The sequence below is a fragment of the Mugil cephalus genome, chromosome 17, assembly GCF_022458985.1.
Source record: "Mugil cephalus isolate CIBA_MC_2020 chromosome 17, CIBA_Mcephalus_1.1, whole genome shotgun sequence".
Classification (NCBI taxonomy): domain Eukaryota; kingdom Metazoa; phylum Chordata; class Actinopteri; order Mugiliformes; family Mugilidae; genus Mugil; species Mugil cephalus.
Genome location: NC_061786.1, coordinates 14,414,023 through 14,440,413, shown reverse-complemented (window position 1 = coordinate 14,440,413; position 26,391 = coordinate 14,414,023). Strand labels below are relative to the sequence as shown.

At 43.1% G+C, this 26,391-nt stretch overlaps 3 protein-coding genes across 6 annotated transcripts; 1 reads left to right on the top strand and 2 right to left on the bottom strand.

The window, feature by feature from the left end:
* The first annotated feature begins 1,838 nt into the window (after positions 1–1,838).
* Positions 1,839–4,533, top strand: fam98b (family with sequence similarity 98 member B). The gene is made up of 8 exons (XM_047610855.1): positions 1,839–2,021; positions 2,172–2,320; positions 2,418–2,546; positions 2,631–2,806; positions 3,048–3,128; positions 3,222–3,338; positions 3,436–3,603; positions 3,698–4,533. Exons 1-8 carry the CDS (start codon positions 1,951–1,953, stop codon positions 3,995–3,997), a joined length of 1,191 nt encoding a protein of 396 aa, XP_047466811.1. The 5' UTR covers positions 1,839–1,950; the 3' UTR covers positions 3,998–4,533.
* A 701-nt stretch (positions 4,534–5,234) lies between these two features.
* On the bottom strand, positions 5,235–20,681 carry ptpn21 (protein tyrosine phosphatase non-receptor type 21). 4 transcript variants are annotated; one of them, XM_047610851.1, is made up of 20 exons: positions 20,030–20,681; positions 18,960–19,277; positions 17,530–17,699; positions 17,198–17,295; positions 16,065–16,132; positions 15,914–15,984; positions 15,476–15,563; positions 15,287–15,375; positions 14,766–14,853; positions 14,349–14,428; positions 14,105–14,212; positions 13,550–13,610; positions 13,328–13,409; positions 11,683–13,208; positions 10,314–10,481; positions 9,658–9,876; positions 7,913–8,041; positions 7,574–7,808; positions 7,334–7,494; positions 5,235–7,222 (listed from the first exon to the last, which is right to left on the bottom strand). In XM_047610851.1, exons 2-20 carry the CDS (start codon positions 19,137–19,139, stop codon positions 7,094–7,096), a joined length of 3,750 nt encoding a protein of 1,249 aa, XP_047466807.1. In that variant the 5' UTR covers positions 19,140–19,277; positions 20,030–20,681; the 3' UTR covers positions 5,235–7,093. The 4 variants fall into 4 exon arrangements, with proteins under 4 accessions (XP_047466807.1, XP_047466809.1, XP_047466808.1 ...); XM_047610853.1 differs by lacking the exon at positions 20,030–20,681 and adding an exon at positions 19,788–19,912; XM_047610852.1 differs by lacking the exon at positions 20,030–20,681 and adding an exon at positions 19,784–19,900.
* A 403-nt stretch (positions 20,682–21,084) lies between these two features.
* On the bottom strand, positions 21,085–26,047 carry spata7 (spermatogenesis associated 7). The gene is made up of 12 exons (XM_047611205.1): positions 25,806–26,047; positions 25,116–25,178; positions 24,556–24,645; positions 24,399–24,446; positions 23,970–24,073; positions 23,424–23,878; positions 23,282–23,327; positions 22,926–23,047; positions 22,770–22,820; positions 22,570–22,647; positions 22,353–22,410; positions 21,085–22,256 (listed from the first exon to the last, which is right to left on the bottom strand). The coding sequence occupies exons 1-12, from the start codon at positions 25,819–25,821 to the stop codon at positions 21,627–21,629; spliced, it is 1,761 nt and encodes a 586-aa protein (XP_047467161.1). The 5' UTR covers positions 25,822–26,047; the 3' UTR covers positions 21,085–21,626.
* Between the last annotated feature and the right edge of the window lie 344 nt (positions 26,048–26,391).

The window sequence follows — 26,391 nt, the reverse complement described above, 5'->3', positions numbered from 1 at the left end:
CAATCTTCCCACCAGTCCCTTAGAATGGAAGAAGCTACTTAGATAAGCAGCGAAACGTCTTAAGTACAATTGTTTTGTTTGTTTTTTTAGTTTTTTTTTTAGATATACAGTGGGGGAAATAAGTATTTGATCCCCTGCTGAATTTGTAAGTTTGCCCACTTCCATAGAAATGATCAGACTCTGGTTTTTATGGTTGTTTACTGGTTATGGGTATAGACAGAATATCAGTCGAAAATGCATAAAAAACACACAATCTAAAAGTTATAAATTGTTATGTATTTTATTAAGGGAAATAAGTATTTGATCCCCAAGCACAACACAAGTCAGTACTTTGTAGAGAAACCTTTGTTGGCAAGCACAGCGATGAGACGTTTCTTGTAGTTGGTCACCAGGTTTGCACACAGCGCAGGAGGGATTTTGGCCCATTCATCTTTACAGACAGTCTCTAAATCCTTCAAGTTTCTTGGCTGCCTCTTGGAAACTCGGAGCTTCAGCTCCCTCCACAGGTTTTCGATCGGGTTAAGGTCTGGAGACTGACTAGGCCACTCCATGACCTTAATATGCTTCTTCTTGAGCCACTTCTTTGTTGTCCTGGCAGTATGTTTTGGGTCATTGTCATGTTGGAAAACCCACCCACGAGGCATCTTCAGTGTTCTTGCTGAGGAAAGAAGGTTTTTGTCAAAGATGTTACAGTACATGGCTGCATTCATTGGCCCCATAATGCGGTGAAGTTGCCCTGTACCCTTTGCTGAAAAACAGCCCCAAAACATGATGTTTCCACCTCCAAGCTTAACCGTGGGTATGGTGTTCTTTGGGTCATACTCACGTTTTTTCATCCTCCAAACACGGCGGGTCGAGTTAATGCCAAATAGCTCAACTTTGGTTTCGTCAGACCACAGCACTTTCTCCCAAGCCTTCTCTGAGTCTTTTAGATGTTCACTGGCAAACTTAAGGCGGGCCTGTACATGTGCCTTCTTGAGCAGGGGGACCTTGCGGGCACTGCAAGAGTTCAATCCATAACGGCGCAGTGTGTTGCCAACTGTTTTCTTGGTGACGGAGGTCCCAACTGCTTCCAGATCATTAACAAGCTCCTGCCGTGTTGTTTTAGGCTGCTCCCTCACCTTTCTCATCATCATCCTCACTCCATGAGGCGAGATTTTGCGGGGAGCTCCAGACCGAGGACAGTTGATGGTCCTTTTATGGGTCTTCCACTTGTGAATAATGGCACCAATAGTTGTCACCTTCTCACCAAGCCTTTTGCTGATGGTTTTGTAACCTATACCAGCCTTGTGCAGGTCTACAATCTTGTCCCTGACATCTTTTGACAGCTCTTTGGTCTTGCCCATGGTGCTGTAGAAGTTGGAATGTAAGAAACTGATTCTTAGAGCAGGTGTGCTTTATATACATGACGAGTTAAGATCAGGAGTATTGGTAATTAGTTGACTGAGCACAGCTGTGTGCCACATGCGCACCAGCCAATCTGTAGGAGCCTGAATTCTAAGTGAATTGTTGGGGATCAAATACTTATTTCCCTTAATAAAATACATAACAATTTATAACTTTTAGATTGTGTGTTTTTTAAGCATTTTCAATTAATATTCTGTCTATACCCATAACCAGTAAACAACCATAAAAACCAGAGTCTGATCATTTCTATGGAAGTGGGCAAACTTACAAATTCAGCAGGGGATCAAATACTTATTTCCCCCACTGTATACCATGACACTGGTGACTGAGAACCTCCACAGATTTTCTTCTTCTTTTGTAGTTTGTGTCAGTGCGGAACAAATATGCCGGAACTGTAGCGACGGAGTTCACATGTTTCACTCCGGAAACAAGCCGGACCGGAACACCACAGGGCCATGATGGAAAGCGTCGCAGAAATGAATGGAGTCAGATCCTGCTAATGTTGACGTAGCCGGTGCCGTAACGTAGTGATGATTTCAGAAGATGAAGATAAATAAAAACTTGACGGATTCGGCGATGGAGTGCGACATTTTGGACTCTTTGGAGCAGCTCGGGTAAGATAATCCACTGTCGGCGTGTACGTAGCTTTGCCTCCATGGCCACCGGCGTGTTTTTTCCAGTCTGCGCGTCCGTATGACAGAAAGTAGCTGGTCGATACAGTGCCTCTGCATGTACAGTATCTGACTCTGTGTGGTGGTCCTCAGCTATGACGGCCCTACTCTGGAGGAGAAGGCGCTGCTCAGAGCCGCAGAGGAAGGCCTGTCCTCGCCTGAATATGTGGACCTTTGCCGGTGGCTGGCATCCAGGTTAAAGCCGCTATGTGACCTGGAGGAGAGCATTACTTCAGATCCAGGTGAGCCCACATCCACTGTGTCTGAGACTCACAGCTGTCTTATCTTTTTTGTTTGTTTGTTTGTTCTCAACCCGTTTTCGATCTGATCTCCTTCCAGACGACATGGAGAGCCTCCAGGTGGAGATGAGTGGTTTGCTGAAGGAGCTTCACTGTCCTCATGAGGAGGTGGTTTCAGGGATCCTGAAAGGCGGCGTGCGAAATGCAGAAGATCACCTCAAGCTTGTCTGTATGTAATCCATCTCTGTAATCCAGTCACCGTGCTGCAAGCTCTCCCGGTGGGGTCAGCAACCTGTTTTTTTTACTCTTTCAGTGTTTCTGAGCTCCGAGCTTCAGGCGGCTCAGATCGTGCAGAGCAGGAAGCTCTCTGAAAAACAGCGAGACGAGGGCCCGGTGTGTCGGGAGCTGCTGTCCATCTGTGAAACGCTCCAACTAGAAGAACCAAGAGGCCAGGACGCTGCAGGAGTTTTCTCTCAAGTACAACGCAAGGTGAGTCCACTCTTCTGTCACATGATGATGACCTCTGATTGGTGATGAAAAGAAATCGCAAGAGTGATTTAAAATCTGCGCTGTAGCAGTGTGGGATTTGAACATATTTGCACAAATACTTGACACGTGAGGTGTCCGATCTGCAAAGATTCCTGTATCCCGAGGAGTTTCATGCTGCAAATCTATATTTCCTATTAGCATAAACAGTGTATTACAACATGTGTATACTGTCCAATAACAGGTTGAAAAAGTTCTTCAAGACCTTCCCGACTCCTCCGTTGGAGACCCGGTGCTGAAGAAGTCTCTTGACAGTGATCAGTGGGTACGTAGACGACCATCTGAGTTCAGTTGTGTGTGGTCATAACGCTCCATAAAGTTTTCATTCAAGTCACTCTGGCTTCACATTCCTTCGCAGGAGAAGCTGCACAAGATCAATACAACTCTGTCGTCGGAGTACGAGTGTCGACGCAGGATGCTGATCAAGCGGCTGGACGTCACGGTGCAGTCGTTCGGGTGGTCGGACAGAGCCAAGGCACGTTCACACGAATGCTGGCCCGAGAGCCACACATACCGCATCGGGCTCCAGCATCTAGATCTTTGAGAGTTTTAAACTGTTCAACTGTTTTCAGGTGAGAGTGGACAGCATGGCAAGAGCCTACCAGCCCAAGAGACAGTCTCTGAGGCCGCAGTCCACGGTGGACATAGCGGATCTGCTGGCTGCCAGAGAGGACATCTGCAATGTCGTGAAGACCAGCAGCGGCTCGAGCAGGGAGAAAACTGCATGTGCCGTCAACAAGGTATGGTTAACAAAAAAAAGTTACACTTCCCCTCTTAAAAAATACAACACTGTTTTTCTTCACTAATATTTTTTTCCCGTTCCCTTCTCCATAGATCCTGATGGGAAGAGTCCCAGACCGAGGAGGACGCCCCTCAGAGATAGACGCCCCGCCTCCTGAGATGCCACCCTGGCAGAAAAGACAGGATGGAGGAGGTGGGTGGGGAGGACGTGGCGGCGGTGGTGGACGAGGAGGAGGATGGAGAGGAGGAGGACGAGGACGAGGAGGAGGAGGACAGGGACGAGGAGGAGGGCAAGGAGGACGAGATGGTGGCGGGTGGAACCAAGGAGGACACTATGGAGATTACGGAGGACGTGGTGGACACGGAGGGAAGAGAGGACGGTACCAGTATTAGCTTGTGCAGATTTTTTTTTGAGTTGGTTCTTTATATAAAAATGATCCAGATGTAGTTTTACACGTGACGTCAGATTTGGTTTCCACGGAGGACGAAAACTGTTTTTATTCCTCAGTTTTTAAACACTTTGATCAGTATTGTTTTGTTTTTTTGGGGGGTATTTTTAAAGGAAAACTAGCAGTCAGGACATGAATTTTCATATGAACATTAAATAAGGTATCATGTGCTTGGGGCCATGATACTGCAGTGGTGTCCCAAACTCACACTGTGTTAAAAAAGTGCATGTAGACTATGGTGGCACTCGTTGGTTTGTGGACTATTTTCTTGTGGGCTTTGGTCGCTGCCGCCATCTTGGATTTTTGGATGGTGCGGTGGCCTGAAAACCTCAGGATATAATGCGCACGGTGTCTCGTCCCTCATTAGGAAGCCACGCCATAAAGCAAGCTAGTTTAGTCTAAATGTGACTAAGTCATTTGAAATGAAACTGCTGCTTTGAGGACGACGTCATAAAAGCTGAATAAATAAAGTGAGAATTATCTCCCATGTTCTCAGAAGCTTTTCTTTTGCAGTCAGCAGTGTCACCCACTGCTGGATGTTAGAAATGTTTAAGGCACTTTGCTTCATTTATGGGACTCTAAATCTGTGTCCATTTCTTTTTATACAGTCCGTCACCCCAAATCCTAAATATATACATAGAACGTAAACGCTGGACAAATGTCACAATGTAGTAGACTTAGGGAAGAGAGAGCGTGGCTTAAAACCGGAAAACAAGTGGCTCCAAGAACAACTCAGAAAACCAAGAATGTTTTTTGGGGTGAAACATGCGAAGCGGTTTGACTTCTTTTAAACTGTGCCAACAACAAGGTTGTAAGAAGGACTGTGTGCACTGCATGAAATTCTTATTCAATTCTGTATTTTATATTTATGACAGCAAACTATCTGCACCAGCTATTCATACAGTTGTGCTTGAAACTTTACAACCTTTTCAGCAGATGTCGGTATTTCTGTGTTTATGACCCAAAACATTACCTGACACGATGCCTAAAAATAGACATAAAACTATTTTAAAAAAGCAGCATTGTTATACTTGATTTATTTATTTCTATTTAATGAGGAAGATGATCAATTATCACATCTTCTTTTAATGTAAACTGCCTTTGTTGCTTTTAAAAGCTAGAAGCGCGCACATGCCGATTCCTACCACAAGGTGGCGTTAAGGACCAAGAAACGCAGCAGGTGGAGATTTATTTCCAAACATTTATTCTCATCTGAAAAAGGTTTGTCTTCTACACATTATTCATTTTTCCAATGCATGGCATACCAACATTTGTCGAATAGATACATTTTTTTTTTTTTACACAGTTTGTACAATGACCAATATTCAGTAATGCATGATTTTACATTGTGTACATTATGAACAGCATACCTGTACATGGACTAAACGTTTACACCTCGGACAAAAACACAAAGCCACTTTTCAGTCTCCAAATTAAGACTTTTTTTTTTAAATGCTGAAACCAAAAACACAGAATCTGTAGCAAGTCTCAAAAAGATGCAGTTGCACTCTATCTCGGCATCAGTTCAGATGTATTTTTAAGTAAAAATAAAACCATAGGATCACCTCACTTTGGCCACATTACAAGTTGGCACCGTCGATTTTTGAAAATTAAATACTTCACATGATCCTCGACTCCTCACAGCGCCTGTAAACATTGTCTCTGTGCAGATTCACTTCATTCCGATTTCTACTTAAAGCTGCAGGAAGAAATAGACCCGAGTCCAGTTAAACACAACCACGCTCATTGTTCGTTAATAGTCAGGAAGCCATTTGTTTGAGTAGGAAGTTATCTCCGTCGAGAGCTATTTCTCGCTGGAGCGAAAACAAGTGTTGCAGCCAGAATACTGAAACTGGAGCCGATCTTTCCATCAGACTTCACACTTTCACTGAACACTGTGGCCAACAGAGGTGACGCCAAAAAAAAAAGAAAAAGGCCCAGCACACTGCACGCAGTTAATTCTATCTGAACACTTCAGCATGTCCTGGTCTTCTTGGTTTTAAATGTAATAAAAGGCCCAGCTGCCGTTTAAGTCAGGAATCTGAGATGAATTCATTCACGTTGTTCGTTGTATTTTTTTTTTTTGTTTTTTTTTGCAAAGATGACACTGAATAAGAAACCTTTTCCTCATATTTAGCCAAGATACAAAACAGCTTTACAGTGCAGTTATCCAGGTTCTTTGTCTTCACAAAACAAGAGCTGAAAGTATATTTCGCACTCTGAGTTCAACGGTTTTTAAAGATACAAAATGATATTAAAAACAGAAGTATAAAATCAATTCTCCAGTTTTACTCGAAAACCCAGAACCTGCTGATATACATGTTATTTTGTCTTTTCACCCCCTCAAGTATAGATTTGTCACTTCCCGTCGTTCCAGTGTTTTACACAGCACGCCGCCCCCCCGATTCAGGTGCGGCTATTTTCTATGTAGACATCCGAGTTAAACTTCTACGCGGCCACATGTCTGTGCTCGTGGTTTCGTTTAGCACCGTTGTGTGGTCTGTCTGCCTTCCCACCGGAGTTCACGCGTTAAAAATCTCTATTTCAGGCTCAATAGTCAAACATTCCATTTGTCATTTTACTTCTTCACTTCATGACTATAGAAAAGTCCTTCATTTTTTTGAACAAAAAAAAAAAAAAAAAGCAACAGCAATCCAAAATATCCTCCTCTAAAAAGTGTCCTTTGTCAAATGCAAGTGAATCAATTGTTCTCCATACATACCTACAACAGATTTATTTAACACAGCTTAGTGTTGGTTCGTTATATACAGCAAGGTACTGTGAAAGTGCTGAGCTTTATGAAGCAATATGTAAAAATAATATATAGATAATACTGTTTAGAGGCAGGTCACAGGTATTTTTTGCTCCTTCATGTGGTCTTTGTGTATCCACGCCTTCATGCATCATCACCTTGCCTGATTTAATACTTTCCGCCCAAGTCTTTCTTTTTTTTTCTTTTTTTTTTAAACAGATTTAAACAGCTGCATTGTTGCAGCACAGTTTGGCATAAATGTAAAATCCTCACTGCAATCCTTTACGATCAGATCAGCCTTGAGTTGCGGAGGTACTGGACGAGGACCTTGTAGACGAACGTGTACTGAGACAAAGTCTGAACCAAGATCATCCTCTGAGCGCGCAGCTCCATCAGGACCTCCGGGACAGTGTACCTCTGAAACAGACAACGTTCATTCTTGTTTTAGGTCACAGAGATAAACATTTGGAAGAAGATGCACGGCACAAACGTTTGTGATGGTTTGATTTCGCGTTCGTATGAAACTACCTCGTTGTGCTCTTGACAAGCTATCATGATCTCAGACAGGATGACCACTCCAGTGCGACCCACTCCAGCACTGCAGTGGACCAGCACTGGTAGGTTGGTGTTCTTTGGGTCGCTGATGCTGTTTGTGTGTCTCCTCACCGACTGGATCTCCTCCAGGTAGGCTGAAAGGAAGAAGTAGTAACGCGGTTAGAGACTAATCTCTAGAGGCAACATCATGAAGATGAAACTCCTCCCACTTACTGATGAAGCCTTTCAGGTCCTCGGGGCAGCCGTGGTCAGGCCAGTCCGTGTACTGCAGGTGCCAGATAGTCCTCTCCTGTCCGGTCAGGAGGTGTTTGATCTTAAGCCCCGTGGTGGCGTAGCAGCCGGACTCCGTGCGGAACCGCGTGGTGATCTTGAAGCGGCCGTACGTCACCGGGTTGTGCCGCGAGCCGAGTCGGGGCCAGTAGCGGAAGCTCTTCTCCCGACCGTTCTCCTAGAGGGAGGAGGGACCACATGGAAAAGTCAGTGCAGATCAGAAACGGTGAGGAGGGGCAAAAAAAAAGAAAGGTGGAACTTAAAGTGTAAAAGTCAACGCACCTCTTCGGCAGTGACCATGGCGATTATGGAGACGCCCTGCTCCCACACCATCTGCCAGAAGTCCGAACACGTGTTGGACATTGGGCCCTGTGTGGCAATGTAACTCCACTCCTGTCCGCCCACTGTTATCTAACGAGGAAGGGAGGAGCATTTCTGTGTTACATGACCACCTTTTAAAAAACTCTCGAGCCACAGCAGCGGTAAATGAGTTACCGGTGCATGTGGAAGATCTGAGTAATGCTCCCATGGCTTAAGAATGAGGGAGTAAAAGTCATTGCCTTCCCACAAACCCACAACGCCTCTGTGTGAGTCGCATGACGGCTATTCAGGGGAGTGTTCGGCTATGTGTGTGTATATATACCACAATTACTCGAAGAGAAGAGGGAATGTTCCGTTTTCTTTTTGAGTTGTCAGTCACACACTAGCAAGTATTTGGGCTTGGCTCCTAAAATAGTCCTGGGTTCAGTCCGCCCTGTGAGCAAAAGGTATAAGCTACGGTCCGACGTCTATTCGTGTCGACTTTCTTATATAACAAATACTATATTGTACCTGTCATGTGTTGGCACTGCACTGGTTGTTTAAACAACAGCATGTTAGCGGGGTTGGCTCTGAAAGCGAGCAGGCACCGTGCAAACATCTCTGAGTCTTTCTCTGCAGCCTCAACCTGAACTGACCTTCCAGCATGTGAAGCTCACACTCAACGTTTTTGTGCAAAGAGACATCGGTGGCCTGCGTTTCATGCAGTTGCTTTGTGTAGTTTTGAAATCTGGCTTTAACTGTTCATGGCTTTTTTTTTTCATTTAATACTTAAATAAACTGTTCAGTATTTTAACAATAACAAATGAAGCCAACTAGGCATGTTTGATTACTTTAATTTGTCTCAAAATCAGAAATTTGTGCTGAAAACGTGTCTGTGACTCTAAAACTCAACTGTGAATTTTATGCACCATTACTGACGAAAAAAGTCAGAGCCAACAGTGAGGAATTTACTTAACCAGGGACCCAGTGAGATACCCGATTCACGAAATTTGAAAGGCCAATGAAAGCAGAACGACAGATAAGATCAGATAAGATCAACGACGAGACCGCAGCATCAGTCTTTGGAATGTTACAGTGATTCTGTCTGATCCTTGGTTGCAGTTGCATCCTTAAATGTTATAGTTAACACAAAGACTCCCTGATCTGCTGATACTGATGGCTATGCCCACGCTGCTTTCCAAAGCATTTGCAAGTTGGAAGCAGCTGTTTTTGCGCATAGAGACCTATGAAACAGGTTCTATTAATATGAGTGAGTCTAAGCAATGCATCTCCAATTATAATCAGCGCAAGTCACTGAGGTTGAATCATACTCGAAAATATCTACGTTACTAATGGCAAAGCATAGTAATGTATAGTATAGTTCAAATACTATTCATCCTAAAAGTTAAAGGGATACACACACCGCTGTGTGAAATTTAGCCACTCGCCATCTACCACAGAGTTGAATAAGTGAGAAAAAGCCTTTTTAAATCGGTCCAGGCTGTGTCCTAACCCGGCGGCGCAGATGTTAGCATAGGTGGTGTAATGCAGTGCTGCCAATTAGAGAAAGTGATAAATAAACTTCCTAATTACTTCTTGTGAACTGTACATTCACAACAAGTACAAAAAATAAAAAGTTGCTGACCACCGTTACCATTAATGATTTTTTTGTTCTGTGGGTTTGGATGCGTTTTTGCAAGCACACGTATGATCTCGGCGCAGCTTACTTTTATGTGCGACGCATTGATGTAGCCCGTGTTGTTTTCTTTCGTGGGGACCAGCTCCACGCGGTTGTCGTCGTAAGGCATGACGTCGTGGAAGCGGTTTTTGTCCGCGCTCTCCGGCTGCAGGGCGATGCTGCACTCTGCTCCCGGGTGGCGCTTGGGGATGCTCTCGTACTCTTTCAGCAGCTCGCCCCTCTCCATGTGCTGCTCCAGCACTTTGCACTGATAAACACAAACAGAAAGTACATCGCTGAGCCGATTAGACCAACCGGTTACTCAGGGATACGTGACATTCGCAAATATCATGATTAGCGAAAAAATTTAAAAAAGAGAGAGAGAGAGATGATGTTTAAATAAATTAATACTATTAAATCCGTGTAAAGTGGACTATAGAATACAATACAAGTGATGGATCAAGTTATAAGAGCTCAGCTGTGTTTTAAATGCGTCAATGTAAACACTTTCTGTTTCCTGATAAGGGCACTACCAGCAGCTTCATAAAACCAACACAACCAGCTGCTCTTGACAATCAGCTTTTTTCTTACTTGTCAGCAACCAACAAACATTTGTGAGCGTTAACACGATTCTACAAATACACTTTTCAAATATCTGAATAAAAATTCCACCTATGAAAACACACACACTTTTAAATGCCTTACCCTCTCGTCATTAGAGGCTTGCTCAGGCTCATCCTTGACCTCGTCGTGCAACGGCTGCCGGGACACCGACAAGCCGTTGAGAAGGGCCATCTTCAGAGGGCCCATCTTCATGGGCTCAGCCTTCAGAGGGTCCTTCTTCACCTCTGACCTTGATCCTTTCTTCATGCCCTGAAATGGCAACAGGGTCGAGACAAAGAGAGGAGAGAATGAAAAAGTGTGCGCGTCTCGGAGAACGAGAGTAAGCAAACAGGCACGAGAGGGGAGGGACAGCGCAGCCTCGCTGGGTGTTTTCTCCAGGAATGTCGCCTTTCTAGTTTCCCATTCGCAAAGGTAGCCCGACTGCATTCTTCAGTGTGTCAACGTGAGGCTGTTTGCGTGATTACGCGCTGGATACCAAAACCCACCTATTATTCTCTACACGGTACACGTACACTCATAGGAGGGACTGTGGTTACTGAGCAATGCTGAGAACTGAGCAAGAGAGAAAAGTTTTTGTTGGAGCTCTGGCTCTATGAGATGCCACAGATCAAAAGAGAAATGGACTGGATCGATGGCTGAAAACACAAATACTGACTGTGCAGGACTGTGCAATTTGACATAAGCCTGTGTCTGCATTGATTACACAGTGAATACCGGTGGTTGCTTAGCTCTGACTCATTAAATATACAGCAGGACTATAGTAATAACCGGGTTCAGTGGAGTCTTAAAAAGTCTAAAATGTGATAATTCCAATTTAAGGCCTCAAAAAGTCTTAAATACGAGTATATTTTGCATTGTATATTTAGTCATGTCTTAAATCCTTACATTCATTTACTGCATTTGCAGTATGACCCCCTCTGGCCCCGGCCTATTATGTTTCTGTTCCTCATTAGTGTAGCCCACCCCAGGGATGTCCTAAGTTGATGTTGAAGACAATAAATTTTGTTATTTTGAAAGAAATTCTGGGTCTCTGATTTTCCGTACTTCATGTAGGTCTTAAATTTAACCCATACTGGTCTTAAAAAGATCTTAAATTTCACTTGTTCAAACCTGCGGAAACTCTGAATGCGAGTGACTTGAATTTCAGCAAGCTGTCGAGATATGATAGATGACAACACCTTTAATATCGCGTGGTGGGCGGGTACCAAGTTAAACTAATCAAAACTTGGAAGGGAAGTGATTCAGGCGAGATCCAAGTAAGCTCACCAAATATTTACAGCATGGAAACACTGCCCACACTTTGGCAGGTGAACCCTGACGGAGTGGCACTGACAGTATTTTCTTTTCAAACGAGAGCTCGCGCCGTCATTACTCAACAGCTTAAGAGTTTAAAACACAATAACACAAGGGCTCCTAGCCACAAAAAAAAGAGATTAGGAATATCTCTTACCGGAGGCGGCAAACCTTCCACTGTTTTCTTCCCGGGAGGCACGTCAGACACAGGTCTCTTCTTGAAGTCTTTCCTGGTTTTCTGCTTGTTCTGGCCGCTCAGGTCTCCCTCGGAGACCGAGGGCATAATCCTGGGCTGGCGTAAATCTGACAGCAGGTACAGGGGCTCGCTTTCATGGATCAGAGTGTGAACCTTGTAGGTGGAGGGGCCGGTAATAGAGGGGTCGAGGGTGGAGCCGATGGGGTACGCAGGAGGCGGCTCCATGGGCGTCTGCAGCTGAGGCGTCAGAGAAGACAGCGACGTCAGGCTGTGGTGCTGCTGGGACGGCTGCTCGGGAACGATGGCTCGGATGGCGTCCTGAGAAAGCGGAGTGTGACGTCCACTGTCGTCCTCGAATTCTTCTTCTTCGCCGCTGCTGTGAACGAGCATGGTGGCGTCGGAAAGAGACTTTTTGTGTCCGTACTGCACGTCCTCCTTGATATCCTCCCCGGTCTTCGTACGTTCCAAATACACGTTGAGCTGAGAGCCCTGAGAGCGGCCGCCGCGCAGCGCTGGAGGGGGCGTGGCCGTTTCCGCTGCCGACGACGACGACACCGTTCGCTCTTTGACCCTCATCCCCTCCAGACTGTGCGCCAAACCGGCAATCTCAATGGAGTTACGCTTCTGGGCATTGTACGGGTGTCTGTGCTGGGGTCCGCTGAAAAGAGGCTCGGAGACCTCTTGTAAAGAGTGAGCAACAGGGAGACTGTCCTCTTGAAACGTCTGGACCGAGTGATGCACGCGCCTCGTGATGATCAGGTCTGGATTGCTGCTGCTGACGTACAGGTGACGGGAGAGGTCAGGTGTGCTGTTAGCAGGCCGGGGGTGAGCGTAGGGGTAGGGTGGAGGCGGTCGGTAGACCTGCGTCCTCATGATGTTGGGGGCTGGATACTCCTGCGCGTGTTGTAACTGGACATTTGTCAGCTCCGGGACACTGACTGCGCCCACTACAGGCCTCCTCTCTGTGGGGTAGGGGTATGGAGACGGACTGTGGAAGCTGGAGCCCAGATGGAAGGGGTAGTGGTGGTGATGAGCCGCCCCTCCGTGCTCCCCCCTTATCTCCGGCTGGCTGTAAACTAGAGGATCTGGTCGACTGTAAGCGTACGAGTTTCCGATGTTAAGGTTCCTCATCGAGTGGCTCTGTCGGTGCTCTTGAGACAAAACCATCCCTCCGCCTGGACCTCGGTTCTTCTGGCGCATGACCGTCTCGTAATCGGGAGTGGCGCGGTAGGAGGGCGGGATGAGAGTGCTGTGGCGGTGAGAGGGGACGTAGTCCGGCCTGGTGATGTCGCTGGTAATGGAGGGGTTGGAGGACATGGGTGACGGCTGAAGGTAGTTTTGTGGATTGGTTAGAGAGCTGGTGCTGTGGGCACTGTACACGCTGCCGTTCCGTAAGCGCCCTCCACTGGTGTACTCCAGAGGAGGACAGTCCAGGCTGGTCTGAGAGTGGTAGTAATAACCGTTCTGACTGTTCATGTACAGGTTGTCTAAAAGAGACAGACATAGAATTATTTTTAATTGTTTAAATTTAACGTGAAGCTGTTAAAATAAAATTCTAGTATCATTTATTGATGGATAATATGGTTCATAGTTAAGTTCTCCTTACCCTGTGATGATGTGTAAGGTTCTGTGAAATGGCCGTTGTAGTGCATTTGCGAAGGTGGCATCATGTAGGGCTGTGGCTTTGGCTGCAACAAAAGAAGGATTCAATCACTGCTCATGTGATCTAAATACTCTCCAAGAGCAAGAACTTAATACAACTGATATAAACAACATCAGTACACAAAATATGTTAGCAGCAGGTGTTATTGTGCGCAGACGGTATTACCAGAGACATTCTAGTGGATGATCTCCGTCTGACTGGGTTGACCACTGTGGGCTGGTTTTGGCTGATGGCAGAAAACAAAAACATGTCACACAACCCTTCTTAAGAACACCAGACAATTAATTCACTCCAACACACCTACAGGCATGCCGATCGAAGCCAAATCCCATGCAGCTTGTTTTAGCTTTGGCACTAAACAAACACCAAGTCTAAGCTTAATATAGTCAAATATGAACCTAAGCCTTTCAATTTTAAATACATGACAGTTTCCACAAACACATTTCCGTCAGTCCTCAACATACACAGTGGTTAGACACTGACAGGTGAACCCTGTGATTTAGAGTCCTATGAAAAGCGAAGACTGTAAATATAAAATTTACCTAAAAGTCTATAAAAATTGTCCCCTTGTCTATTGGTTTTAGACTTTAAACCAACCCTAAAAATATATTTTACTTGGAAGAAAAATCACTTTATGCTCCAGAGCTGAAAGCCTATTTCAAATACAGAGCGCCTGTTTGTGGTGGCGTACTGTAGGCGGTGGCTGACAGTGTTGCTCACCCCTTATTAGAAGGCAGAGAGGGACGAGAGAGCATTGGAAAACGAGGAAAGGAAAGAGTGAGAAGGGACTTCTGGGAGACCTCAGAAGGCAGGGGGTCACACTCCTCTCTGAAGAGAGAGGAGGAGAGGAGGACAGACATGAGGCTACGCCAAAGAGGAGACACGTGCGTGAGACAAACGAGGAACAAAGAGGCAGGAACTAGGCTAGACGTGTTAAAAAGTAAATGAATAAATAAACACTTACAGGCTACTCTTGTTAATCTTATAAAACTTGAGTCTGGCCAGGCACATCCGGCACACATATTTGGAGGTTTCCATGTCTTCCTACACATGAAAAGAAAGAAAAAAAAAAAAAACTCATTAGATGGCGAAACAGTTGGTACAGAGGCGGTGCTTGCTCGCTTATGTACAAATAAAAGCATTCCTGTCTATGCCCTCAAATACTGCGCCATTGTTTCAGCTAATGGTATGTGACTTTATCACTTGCACACGTTCACACACAAACACAAACACACACCCACACACACACACAGGTGCATTGTTGCGAGACTCGTAACTCCCTGACTAAGGTCATGTCCAATTTTGCCAGACCCATTAACAGCTAACAGTGTCCCTGGTGATGGGTAGACACGACAGAGTGCGACGGGCGGCAGAGACTCACGGTCTGGAACTGAACACTCTCCTCTCTGTTGGATAGCTCCAGGGCAAAAAAGGACCTGTTGTGACTCATGTTGTTAATCTCGTGCCACCTACACAATCAATTAAAACAAAGAGAAAGAGAAAATATCACATGATGTCATCACCAGCTTTGCAGTTGCACAATAGGAAACCACACAAATCTATCAAAAGCTATCTAGAACTGATACTCGCATGTAGATAAACACTGGTTCCATAATGCGCAATTACTCAGTAGACTGACAAATAATGCTCCTGCAATCCTCATCAGCCATCACACTTTACCTGAATCATTTCCCCTTCGGCCACACTCAGTCCCACAGAGCATTAAGGGCACAGTTTTAACTAAGAATAGCTCCAAAACACAAATCTATTCCGACAGATTCTATTGAGTTACAGTGCAGAGTCAAACGTTTCCAGACAATGCCAGTTTTTTCCCAGTGCTTTGTACTTCGAACGCATTTCAGGCCTTTGGTGTAATAATCACACATTTCTTTCTAAACCTACCTAAATATAAGAAGCGGGCGTGTGTTTTTGTGCTTGACAAAGATGCCGTCGAGGCAGGATCCCAGGGTTACATCTGTACCTGTGCTGTCCTGTGGAGACGAAAGCATAAAGATGTTTTTGTTCTAGATTCTAAGACAATGCTTCTTGAAGATTTTTGGCTGTTGGAGACGACTGGTTCATAAAACCCACCTTGGCTTGGTAGCTTTCCTGACCATATCCTTCCATTTTCTCTACTTCTTGCATGTACAGCATCTCTGCTTCTGGGGGTGACAAGCCCCTGAAAATAATAAAAAAATATAAAAATCATCTGTTACATGCCGACTCTACAGACTGGAACAAAAAAGCAGGTTAAGTGTGATGCTAGTCCAGTTTTATTTGTGCTGCCACAGCTTTTCATACACATAAAACGATGTGTATCCTAAGTCTTTTTCCTCCAAGCTCGCATTTATCGCTGTTGACTACTGCTTTGCGTGAGTGACACTCTAGATAACTCCAAATAATGAGAGATAATAAAAAGGGAGATTCTCTGAATAGATACAAAGAGGTCAACACCAGAAAGACTGCATTTCTTCTGAAATACATTGAGCTGCTTGTATGTTGAGACTGGTGCTTCAGAAAGCTGCTCACCTGAAGGACTGATAAAGAAGCGCCACTTTCTGAGTGGCCTCTTCCAATACTCGCTCATCCTGAATCCAGTCCTGCAGAGACAGAGTTGGGATTGATACAGTCGCCTCTGACATATTTCTCCGAGTTGAGCACACAAAAACCAAATGCTTACAATAGGGAACAGTGCAAACTTCTGGAGGAACTCCTGGGAATCATATCGATTGAAATCTCCGAAGTCAGCTGTGGACAAAAAGGAAACAAAATATAGATGAATACAGACAGAGAACCCTGCACGGTGCTGCCCTATATAGAAATCCTATTAAAGGTCCATTTCTGCATTTAGTATGAGGTAAAATAGACACTGAGGAATTCCAGAACAGTGTAATGCATTTTGGAAGGCTGCAGCATGTGATGACATGATGGACTAATTTTAGGTGAGGAGAGGTCCATTTGTTATTGCTACAGCGTTTGACAACGTAGAGGCCCTAAACTGTTACAGCTTCAGGCTGCCTTTAGGCAACGTTCACAGCTATGCAAAGTATCTCTGGCATCAGCAATGCTTAAAGGATACAACTGTCCTTCACTCCAGACTATTCCTGCCTGCACCACATTAGGAGCCGGACAACTATATTCACAGCACCGTTTCCAAGTTTTCCTATCGAAACAAAGCACTGACTTAAACATTAAGGGGCGACTGCAAGACATTTCACGGGGCTCTTTTTTCAGGACACATGCCGAATGCTGGTCAGACATTTGAACATGGCTGCAACAGTAAGTGATCTCAGTGACTCTGCTATGCTAACACTCAGGCCAGTAAGTTGCAGTGCCTGATTTAACTTTGCCAGCAGTGTTTGAGATTCTTCCGGCTGGGCAAAAGTTGGAGGGCGTGTTGCAGATGAAGCTCAAGCTCACACACTCTGCAGCTCTGACCAATGCAGAAAATGTTTTTTTTTTTTTTTTTTTTTTTTAAAAATGCAGTATATCACAAGAACCTAAAGATGTTCTTACAACCTTGCAGATTAGTAGCTGCACAAAAGTTTCAGAAACTTGAAACCAGATATGAGGTGCATGACAACAATCAATCTGCACCCCAACTCTGCAACTTGCAGAGTTAGTACAAAGAGAAGTGTGAATAATTTTAGTGTTTCCAGTTCAATATCTGCAGAAGTGACTCACTGGCAATTTCTCTGTAACGGCACCAGCAATGACTTTGTCTGAGACATAAAGCCATGAAATTGCATCACGACTCGCACCAAAAGAAATCAGACCAGACAAATTGAAATTATTTCACATCGTTCTTATTACCTTGCACCGCCAGGCTAGCCAAACGAATAGCTTGCTCTAGTGAACATGAAATCCTGCCCTCCAGAACATCCTTCTTCAGTTGTAGGTAATACTGATATCTACGGAGAGAGGGATGAGTGGTTAAAAGAGAAAATAGAAAAAATGACAAATGCACCCAGGTCTGCACAAACAGCTATGCAGAACAAAAAAAGAGGAAAAAAAAACACTTTTTTTTTTCAACTATTATACTTGACACCTCTTTCCTTTGCATTAAACTTTAAATAATGAATGGGGCCAATATTATTGAAACACACTAACGAGGTTAGCGGCTTAGTCAAGACATTTCCCGTCACCTTGTAATCTCCTGTTGCAGCTGGGTGACACTGGGTATGTAAAACACGACTCCAAAGTAAACGGTGGGCTCCAGGCCATACTTGTCGAGCTGCTTCTTCAGCGGCTTCTCCAAGTCGATCCATCTCTGTTGGTTCTGCTTGTTGAAGTACCACAGGCTGAAGTATGTTATCTAAAAAGCAAAGAGACCAAGAAGACGCATTCAACCACAACGATTATCTAAATCTGCAAGTCAGCCATCTGCATTATATCCAAAACACATGTAGATCTGAAAAGTCAAACTCGCTGACTGCTCGAGATCCTTCCGTCTTGTGACTGTCTGAACATATCTCAATGAACACTGGCGAGAGAAGTAAACCCTGTGGGCTCGTTGTTTACATGGACAATTTAGCTGAAAGAGACCTATTGTGATTTGCAGCCACTTTCAAACCATAATTTGAAAACGACTAGCTGACACAACTGTTCGGACACCAGAAACCATCACTTAAACAAACACTGCACAAACATTATTCAGATGTTTCCGTCACGACCAGAGCATAAAACAAAAAAATATATGAACAATTTATCTGAAAGAAAATACAGACATCATTAAGCTGAAGCTCAACTGACGTAGCACCTACCAACCCTTGTAGCACAATCATGTAATTAGCAGCGGTTGGGGTGTAAGAGCGATGTTTGATTGTTCGATCACTGAAAACATCTGTAGTGTGCTTAATAGACCCTAAATCAACTAAGACAGCAGAACCCACGGACAAAACCTTTCTATCGAAAACAGGCATCCGAGAGAATCACATGATTGCATAATTAACCCTGTCTGCATCACGACGTGAAAGAGGACCCGCCAGTAGCACTGGCGGCTAGACTGCATGACAAATGAAGTCTGCAAAATAATAGACACTGCAAGACGGTATACCATTAACTTGAGGTTTACGCTGGTATGAGATCACCAAAACTTATGTGCTTTCAGGTTCATGACTAAGAGGTGGTTCCTGTATGACCATAGTAACCGAATGCAAACACAGCCATCGGTACATAGTTTAGCGCTGACTCAGAACTACTTTTCTTGACCATATTGTCCAGTCGCTTCATGGTCATCTCTTATGTTTGAATGAAAAATTGAAGAAAAAAATCAAGAGATAATGCGCTCGCTCATCTGTGTGATGAGTTTCTTACACACGTAATTACACATGACAGCACGCAGTGCACAGCTGAAAAATTCCTGAGATACCACAAGGAGGGCAAAGATTAGGAGAGGTGTCATTAAATGAGTTAACAATGACAAACTGGTTGTCTTAGTTCGCGCTCAACATTTCAGGAATGTGGCCAGATGACAACCACAACAGAAATACTCTTCTGCTGAATCGGCGAGTTTTAAAAAGAGTCTACCGGAGAGAACAATCCGCACTTGTGTTGCACAAAAACACATACATACCTCTCTTAACTCGAGCCTCTGAGCGACTGCCTCCAGACATTCCTGTCCAGTGCTTTCCACCGAAAGTGTGAACTCAACAAACTCCCCATTGAGAAGCTGAATCCGAGTGACAAGACAGCTCTTGCTCGAAACGGTATACCTTCGGGTCCTTTTGAGTTTTAAGCCAAATGGCAAGGGCATGTTTCACACTTCTGAAAGGTGTGTGTGTGTGGGGGGGGGAGGTCTTCACTCCGTCCACAGAAAGTGCTGTCCTGCAGTAGTCCGATAGAAAACTGTGAGAGCGCAACAAGTCACGAGGTTCATCATCGACAGGCAAATCTGAAAAGTGAGACAAAAAATATCTAAAAACATGCCCAAAAACACACACAAAAAAAAAAAACATGCAAGGATGCAAAACAGAGTGGGCTTACTAATCATTGAATAATATGTACTTCTTCATTTGCAACAATCCTTCACACCTGATCTGTCACTGTGGAACATGTGTCAGACTAGACAAACACAAGGCTTCTCCCCAAGTAATCCTCTTAAATGCAGCATTTTGTTACCAATGCTATTTCATTAACTTAATCATTTTCTCCAACAGCAAGTTCTTGAAACTGTGACTACACTACTAAAAGTAAATATTTAACTTTACAGTAAGCCATCTGACGTGTGTAATTATTAGCGATGACTATAAGTGAGGTTTGCTGCTCAGTTTTCCCAGCTTGTGGTTAGATTAATCCTTTTCCTGTGAATAGTCCGATCCAAACACTAACAACAAGGACCCGATACGCAGCAGGCTACTGCAAAAATCTCAACTATGCATGGAATACATTTCAAATTACCTACGTTACATCTTAACTTTCCCACGTATCACGCACGCGGTAACTACTTCCAAAGGTTTGACGCCTTTCAAACAAACTAGCTGCTTTTTATTTACTTTAAACACAGCCGCGACACTGACTATCAACAACCGCTGCTGAGTTAGCCGTACCGCTAGCGTGCTAACTTGTTCCAGCAAATAGACGACACCCTTGGGAAGCTGACGTCGCCCCGGTAAACAGTTTTAAGGGAGAAAAAAAAAACGTTACCGTTAGCCACCAGATGCAATTTATCAGCCCAACAAAGACTCGGTCCTCAGGGATTCCGCCATCGAGGTCAACCGATAGCTGGTTTTTAAAACACTCATCTGAATCACACTCGGTATATTTGTCAGTAGTTTGTTAGTGGATTGAAACTAATGTAGCGACCCATGCGTCTCTTGGTCCAACAGTTCACTCAAGTCCCAGCGTGTTTCGCTTCCTGGGATTGGAAGAGCAACAAGTGTATTCCGTCTACATCCGCGGCTCTGTTAGCTTTACTGTTCGCGCTTCAGTTGTTAATTTTCTTCCACGGCGTACACTCTAATATTCTTCAAACCTTCTGCGAAGGTGTACGAAGTCGCTGGTTGACCTTGTTTTCTTGAACAGACGCTTCAAAGTAACTTATAGTTCCTTCGTGGCGGAAGACTACACGGAGGTTTTCGGAGCCATGACATCAGACAGCTGGAATGCCGAGCGGTGGAAATGCCAGAAACGGGACAGCTGTCAAGAACTGTTCGCCGAAGACCTGTGTGTTTACCTTTAACATACACCCAAATCTCAGTCTGCAGCTGTACTCCCACACAAATGTAACATTATGCAATGATGACGAATCGAAAATGATTCATTTGGGACTTCTTCATGCAAGAATGATTGCACAAACTTTGAACAATGTCGAACCACCATCACTTGGAATAATGAAGAAGTTGATGACAGGTCTGGGACTGGAGAGGTTGATATACATTATTAAAAATAAATAGTCAGAGTTTGTATATATTAGGCACTTAATTATGTCAGTCTTGACCTACGAAACGGATAACTTTAACTGAAAAAAAAAAACTTAGGAAAACACGAATGTAAGCTCACTGATCCTGCCTATTAAACTATTTTTAAAAAAAAAATATTAAGTTTTAATATGCATTTGATACTTCAATAAAAAATATTGTTAAAAAGTATTAAGCAAAGATTAAAGATTTTTTTGTTTGATTTTTGTATATAAAAAAAATAATGCCTGTGTATGTTGTTTGTAATTTAAGGTTCATAGTGAGACGCAAATACACAAGAAAGACAAGAATAGAAAATTTATTGCAATTGCAAAGACACTTTCTGGTGACAGTTAAATCTTCTGGTAGCTACATGTCTGAGGCATATGGCAATTCAAACACGCCTTATGTTAAAACAGCTATATTTTTCTGTAAAATCTGAAAATGTTAACTGCAGCTACATCATATTCAGGACTGAAACTCTCGGCAATCCACTCCAACTAAATGAAAGTATGAACTTCACACACATAGAGCAATAACTGTAGCATCACTCTGAAGGTCAACTGCGGTTCAACCACTACTAGTCAAGTATGTACCAATTTTCCAATACCTTACATGAGACATTCAAGATTCTGATTTATTCGTAGGACATTTTCCTTGTGCTTTTAGTAAACAATATCTTTAAAACAAAAAATAAACAGAACACCCGCCCCTTCGTAGAGGAGGCTGTAGAACATTATTTCTTTACAAAACTATGCTTGGAAAATGTTACATTTCTCTCTGGAACAACATTGGGACCTTAATATTTACACTAAAGGGCAATGAATCCCTGAATACAGCAAGAATTAAAACTCATCATCACTGACAGAAGCAGCAGTGTTTGCGTGTTGCTCACTGGCAGTATCCGTGTTTTCAGCGTGTCCATTGTCGGACACGTGCAGCGACTCTGACAAACTTCTTCCCAGATCTTCTATCTCTTTAGATTGTCCATCAAAATGAATCTCAGCTTGGTCTTGGTCACTGGTTCTAGTTGTGTATTCATTGCTTTCATCTGTGACATTGTTAGCTGCAGTTGCATCTATCTGATGGAAATCCTCTTCACTGATTCCTGTATGATCAGCAACATGCTCACTGGGCAAAGCAGAGTCCATGTCCTTTTCCTCATTGTGATCTTCCTCCTTCCTTTCATCTATTTGAACTGGAGAAGTAGTTCTGTCAGTGGATGGTAAGGGTGTAGAAACCAAGAAGGGATCACCATAATCTGGTGAATCTGAGTATTTGTTCAGTGTTCTCAGTGACACATAAGGGGACTGGTCATTGTCTTCTTTGGTCTTTACTTGTTTCTCCACTGAATCCAGATGTGGAAGGAGTGCATAAAGCACATCTGTCTCCTTCTTTTCAAGCTCAGTAGAGGTGGATATGGTTGGTTCATCAAAATCTTTACGCATCACTTCCAGAAGGTGGCGCATTTTACCCTGCAAAAAACAAGAACAGCATCAAGTGTGTGAGAAGAACTCCAAAAGTCCTCTTGCTCAAGATATTTGATATTGTGCTTGAAGGCATGTACCGACCTCATCTAGCTGATGCCGATTCATGTCAATGTGACGATTTATCACCCGGTCAAGGACCCTTTCAAAGGACACAGACGCTTACACTTAAGTAAATCCTGCTACAGAACATCTATGATCACTGCTCATCATCTGCAAGGTAGCTATCCTCACATATCAAAGTCTATTCAGACTGTTTCATATAACTCACAAATATATATATAATCTAACAAAAGACAACCTGTCAGAGATGTGGCCCCTGGACAAGATATCTTCTGTTACAGCAGAAATGAATTCGAGGTACATCAGTTCTTCTTCCCTATTGAAAAACATGTGAGAATAATACATTTCATGGAGAATACATTATTTTCAGTTGTTCTTTAGAGTCACTGAAGCCTTGCATTATCAAATCTAACACAGATTGGATTCAAGAGAACTTACTCAGCAGATACATTCGTCATAGAAGGAAATTTCCCACCTGGCGGTGAGACCCTAAAAGACAAGACTTCAGTTATTTTATAACTTCACCAAAGAAAACATACAGTGTACAACATTAAGAATAAAATATACCACACAATTTGAATTTTATATTATCACCTGAAAGACGAGTCAAACAAATAACGGTCTCGGCTCTTTGTCGCTCGACTCTGTTGTCTTGATGATGATAAATATGTGCCATTGTACTCATCCTCAGACCATGCATGCTCTGTAAGAAATTCCTGTAAAGAAAGAAAGACAGGAAAATGGGAACAGCTTCCTCATGATCAAATACATAGCGCAGCTTATGCTTTTATTTTGTTATTTCCAATATATCTACTCAGCTCAAGACTGTAGAATGTAAAGATTAAAACACAACAGGTAAAACATAAGGAATACAATTTCTGCCAATACCACCATGGTTTGTCATGATTTAAAAAACTGTATTAACAAATAAATCAAATCTAGGAAATTACCTGAGATGGATCATCAAATTCTTGTGTGTATTCCCTGTTTGTTGTGCTGCATGAAACAATAAAATAGAAGACACTGAAACACAAACTGTACAAGCTAAATTAATCGTTTTGAAAACACAACCCTGTTGGTAAAAGTAAGTACCTTCCATGATACGTCTCTTGTCGCATCATTCTCGAGCTACTGCTGTCCTGAGTAGGTTTCCTTTGCGGTGCCCTGTAGTAGCGATATTTTGACAGGTATGAACTCTTGTCAGTTTTCAGGGTCTTAGGAGTGAATGGTTTGTCCTTGGTAAAGTGCTGTGAATGTTTCTGGAGCAGGTCTCCGCTGTACGTCTTCTGGACAGGGTCCTGGAAGGTCTTGTAGCTACAGTGATCTCCCATAGCTGCCAGTGAACATGCTGATTGCTTTCTCTGCAAAGCTCCATCTGGGTTGCGGTACTTTATTTCTGAGGCCGGGCGAGTGTGAGAAGAAGTGACTTTACATGATGAATAAACTATCTCCTTGGCATTAAAGGAGGTGTTGAATCTTGGGCTTGAGACCACGGAGCTCCTCGAACAGAGGTAGGGACTGTCGTCATACTGCACAGATAATGTACTCTACAAAGCAAGCATGTATTAAATCAGATATTGTTCAGACTAAAAAATGCAAGCGCACAAGTGCTATATTTTCAGATGTGTTTTTCTTTACCTGAGTTGAAGAGCAGGAGCTTCTGCCAGTCCTCTGTGGGAGTGAGTGGGCCGACTGAGGACGACCCCCTTTCCTCAACCGCGCCTGTCTGATCTGGTCATTATCTGTAAACAGGTATCAAGAGTGTTAAAAGTCTTGCAAGATGTTCTACTTCTCACTGTGGCAGCAAAGCAGTTTCTCGCAGTGACATTTTACAGGCACATATTCCTGGAAAAGACAAAGACTTATTTGACATAACTGTGGAGTATGTGCGTATTATATGCATGGATGAAGAAAGCAATCGTGTTAGTAAGATCATGAGAAGAGAGTACGACTACTGTTAGAGATGAGGATCAGGGTGAGTTGCATGTACTGCACTCAAATGAGATAAGTTGCTTCTTTACATTTAATTATTATGCAAGCATTGTGGTTTGGCTATCTGATACTCACACTTCACACTATGTATCAAGCTTTTGGGTACCGAGGCATCAATGGCAGCTGTGGGACAAGGCAAGGGCAGTCATTATTATTAATATGCAACAGAAACACAGGCTTGAAAAGTTACACCACTGTAAGGGTCATAACTTATACTTGCTATGCAGCTCACCTTTAGCTGAGTAAACCTTTTTGTAATGAGACACCATGTGGTCCTTAATGATGGATTGTGTCAACTTGCTGGAGGAGTGAGGACAGAATGCTAAAAACACAACATGTAGTATAGCATTAGAACCGAATCGAGTAGAATACGATAGAATAAAAAAATACTTTATTGATCCCCTGGGGGGAAATTTAAGTGTCCAGTAGCTTGTACACAAACATAACATAACATAACATAACATAACATAACATAACATAACATAACATAAAATAACATAACATAACATAACATAACATAATAGCAAAGTTAGTAATAGTAGCAATAAGAGCAGTGCAAATGGAAGACTGGATTAACATGCATGTCTGTGCAAAAGGGGAAAAAAAAAGGTGTCTGAGTAGTAGTGGTTCCAAATTATGTACAGTTAACTGGGCATTTTTTATGATTTTACAAGGGAACAGTTAAACAGTGCCGTCTGATGGCTGTGGGCACAAAGGACCTCCTGAACCTCTCTGTCCTGCAGATTAAATTGTTATCGTACAAACCACCAAATAGAAAAGATGAATACTTACGACTACTTTTCGAAGTGTGTCCTCTTGTACCAGAGCTATACCCCAGCCCAGACGATACGCTCCCTGAAGTGAACGAAATGACATACATGAACTAGATGACTTGCTTGTTGACTACTTGTTAAACGTGAAAAATAAGTATTCTTTTTACTATTATTATTTATAAGTATTATTTTTCTGTTATTGAATGTTTGAATGCTGGTCAGAAAGAAAGGGAAAAATATTTAAGGGCTCAATATTGGCTTTGAAAACTTGTGATGAGAAATGTATGCAGCGTTATGTGTTGCAGTAATAATACTAAATTAATGAAAATAATACCTAGTTTGCTTGGTTATAGTTAGCTTTATAGGTAGAGAATAAAGATTACAGTGCACAGAACAGATGCACAGAAAATAAACAAACAATTCATAGACGAAGACAAACTACCGCAAGGTTACCTTGCTTATAATACAAGCTAATGCGTATTACAAGCTTGGTTTTAGATTTAGATTTTATCTTGAATTCTTGAATACAAGCCAAGTGTTCAACGGCCACCGTCTACACAAACATGAAGCCATAATAGCGAGCGTGTACACGAACAGCTTGCGTTTATCTTTAGATTTAGCTGCATAAGCACAAACTGAATGTGCTGCCTTCTGTCGATTAGTTAACTAGCCACATAGCTAGCCAAATGCTAATAGTGTTTGCACATACCTATTCTCGATTCCATGATAATGTTCCAACTCAGCGTATCCCATTTTCCTCACAAATATTCCGGGGCGGCGACGACAGAGCTTGGATACATCCAGGAACTACTGCACACTTTACTGTAAACATGCTGTCTCTGAAAAGTAAACCAATAATATGAATGTAACAGCCTACACTAGCTTAAGTAGATGAGCGGCGAAGAAACGCTTCTCCGTCGCCATGCTGGTTGCTATGATTGCCTTCGTCATCACGTCGTGCGTCAAAGTGAAGACGCCGCAGACGCCCACAAAGTGGGAAAAGTGAACTTGAACATTTTGATTGAGATTTCAACTAAATGTTATAGAATGACAGCCATATTTGCCATGCATTGAACTGGTATAACAATTAAAAAATACACAATGTGACAAAAAGTCCCCTGTGTTTGTTTTAACACTGTGATATTTCTGGGCGTGGGTGTGATATTTTTAGATCACAGTTAGTTTGTCACGTGTTAGATAAACATTGTGAAACAAATAGAGCCAGTTTAAAGATCTTAAATTACAGGAAAAGGCAGCCCATATACTACTGAGTGGTCATAACACAACGGCAGCTG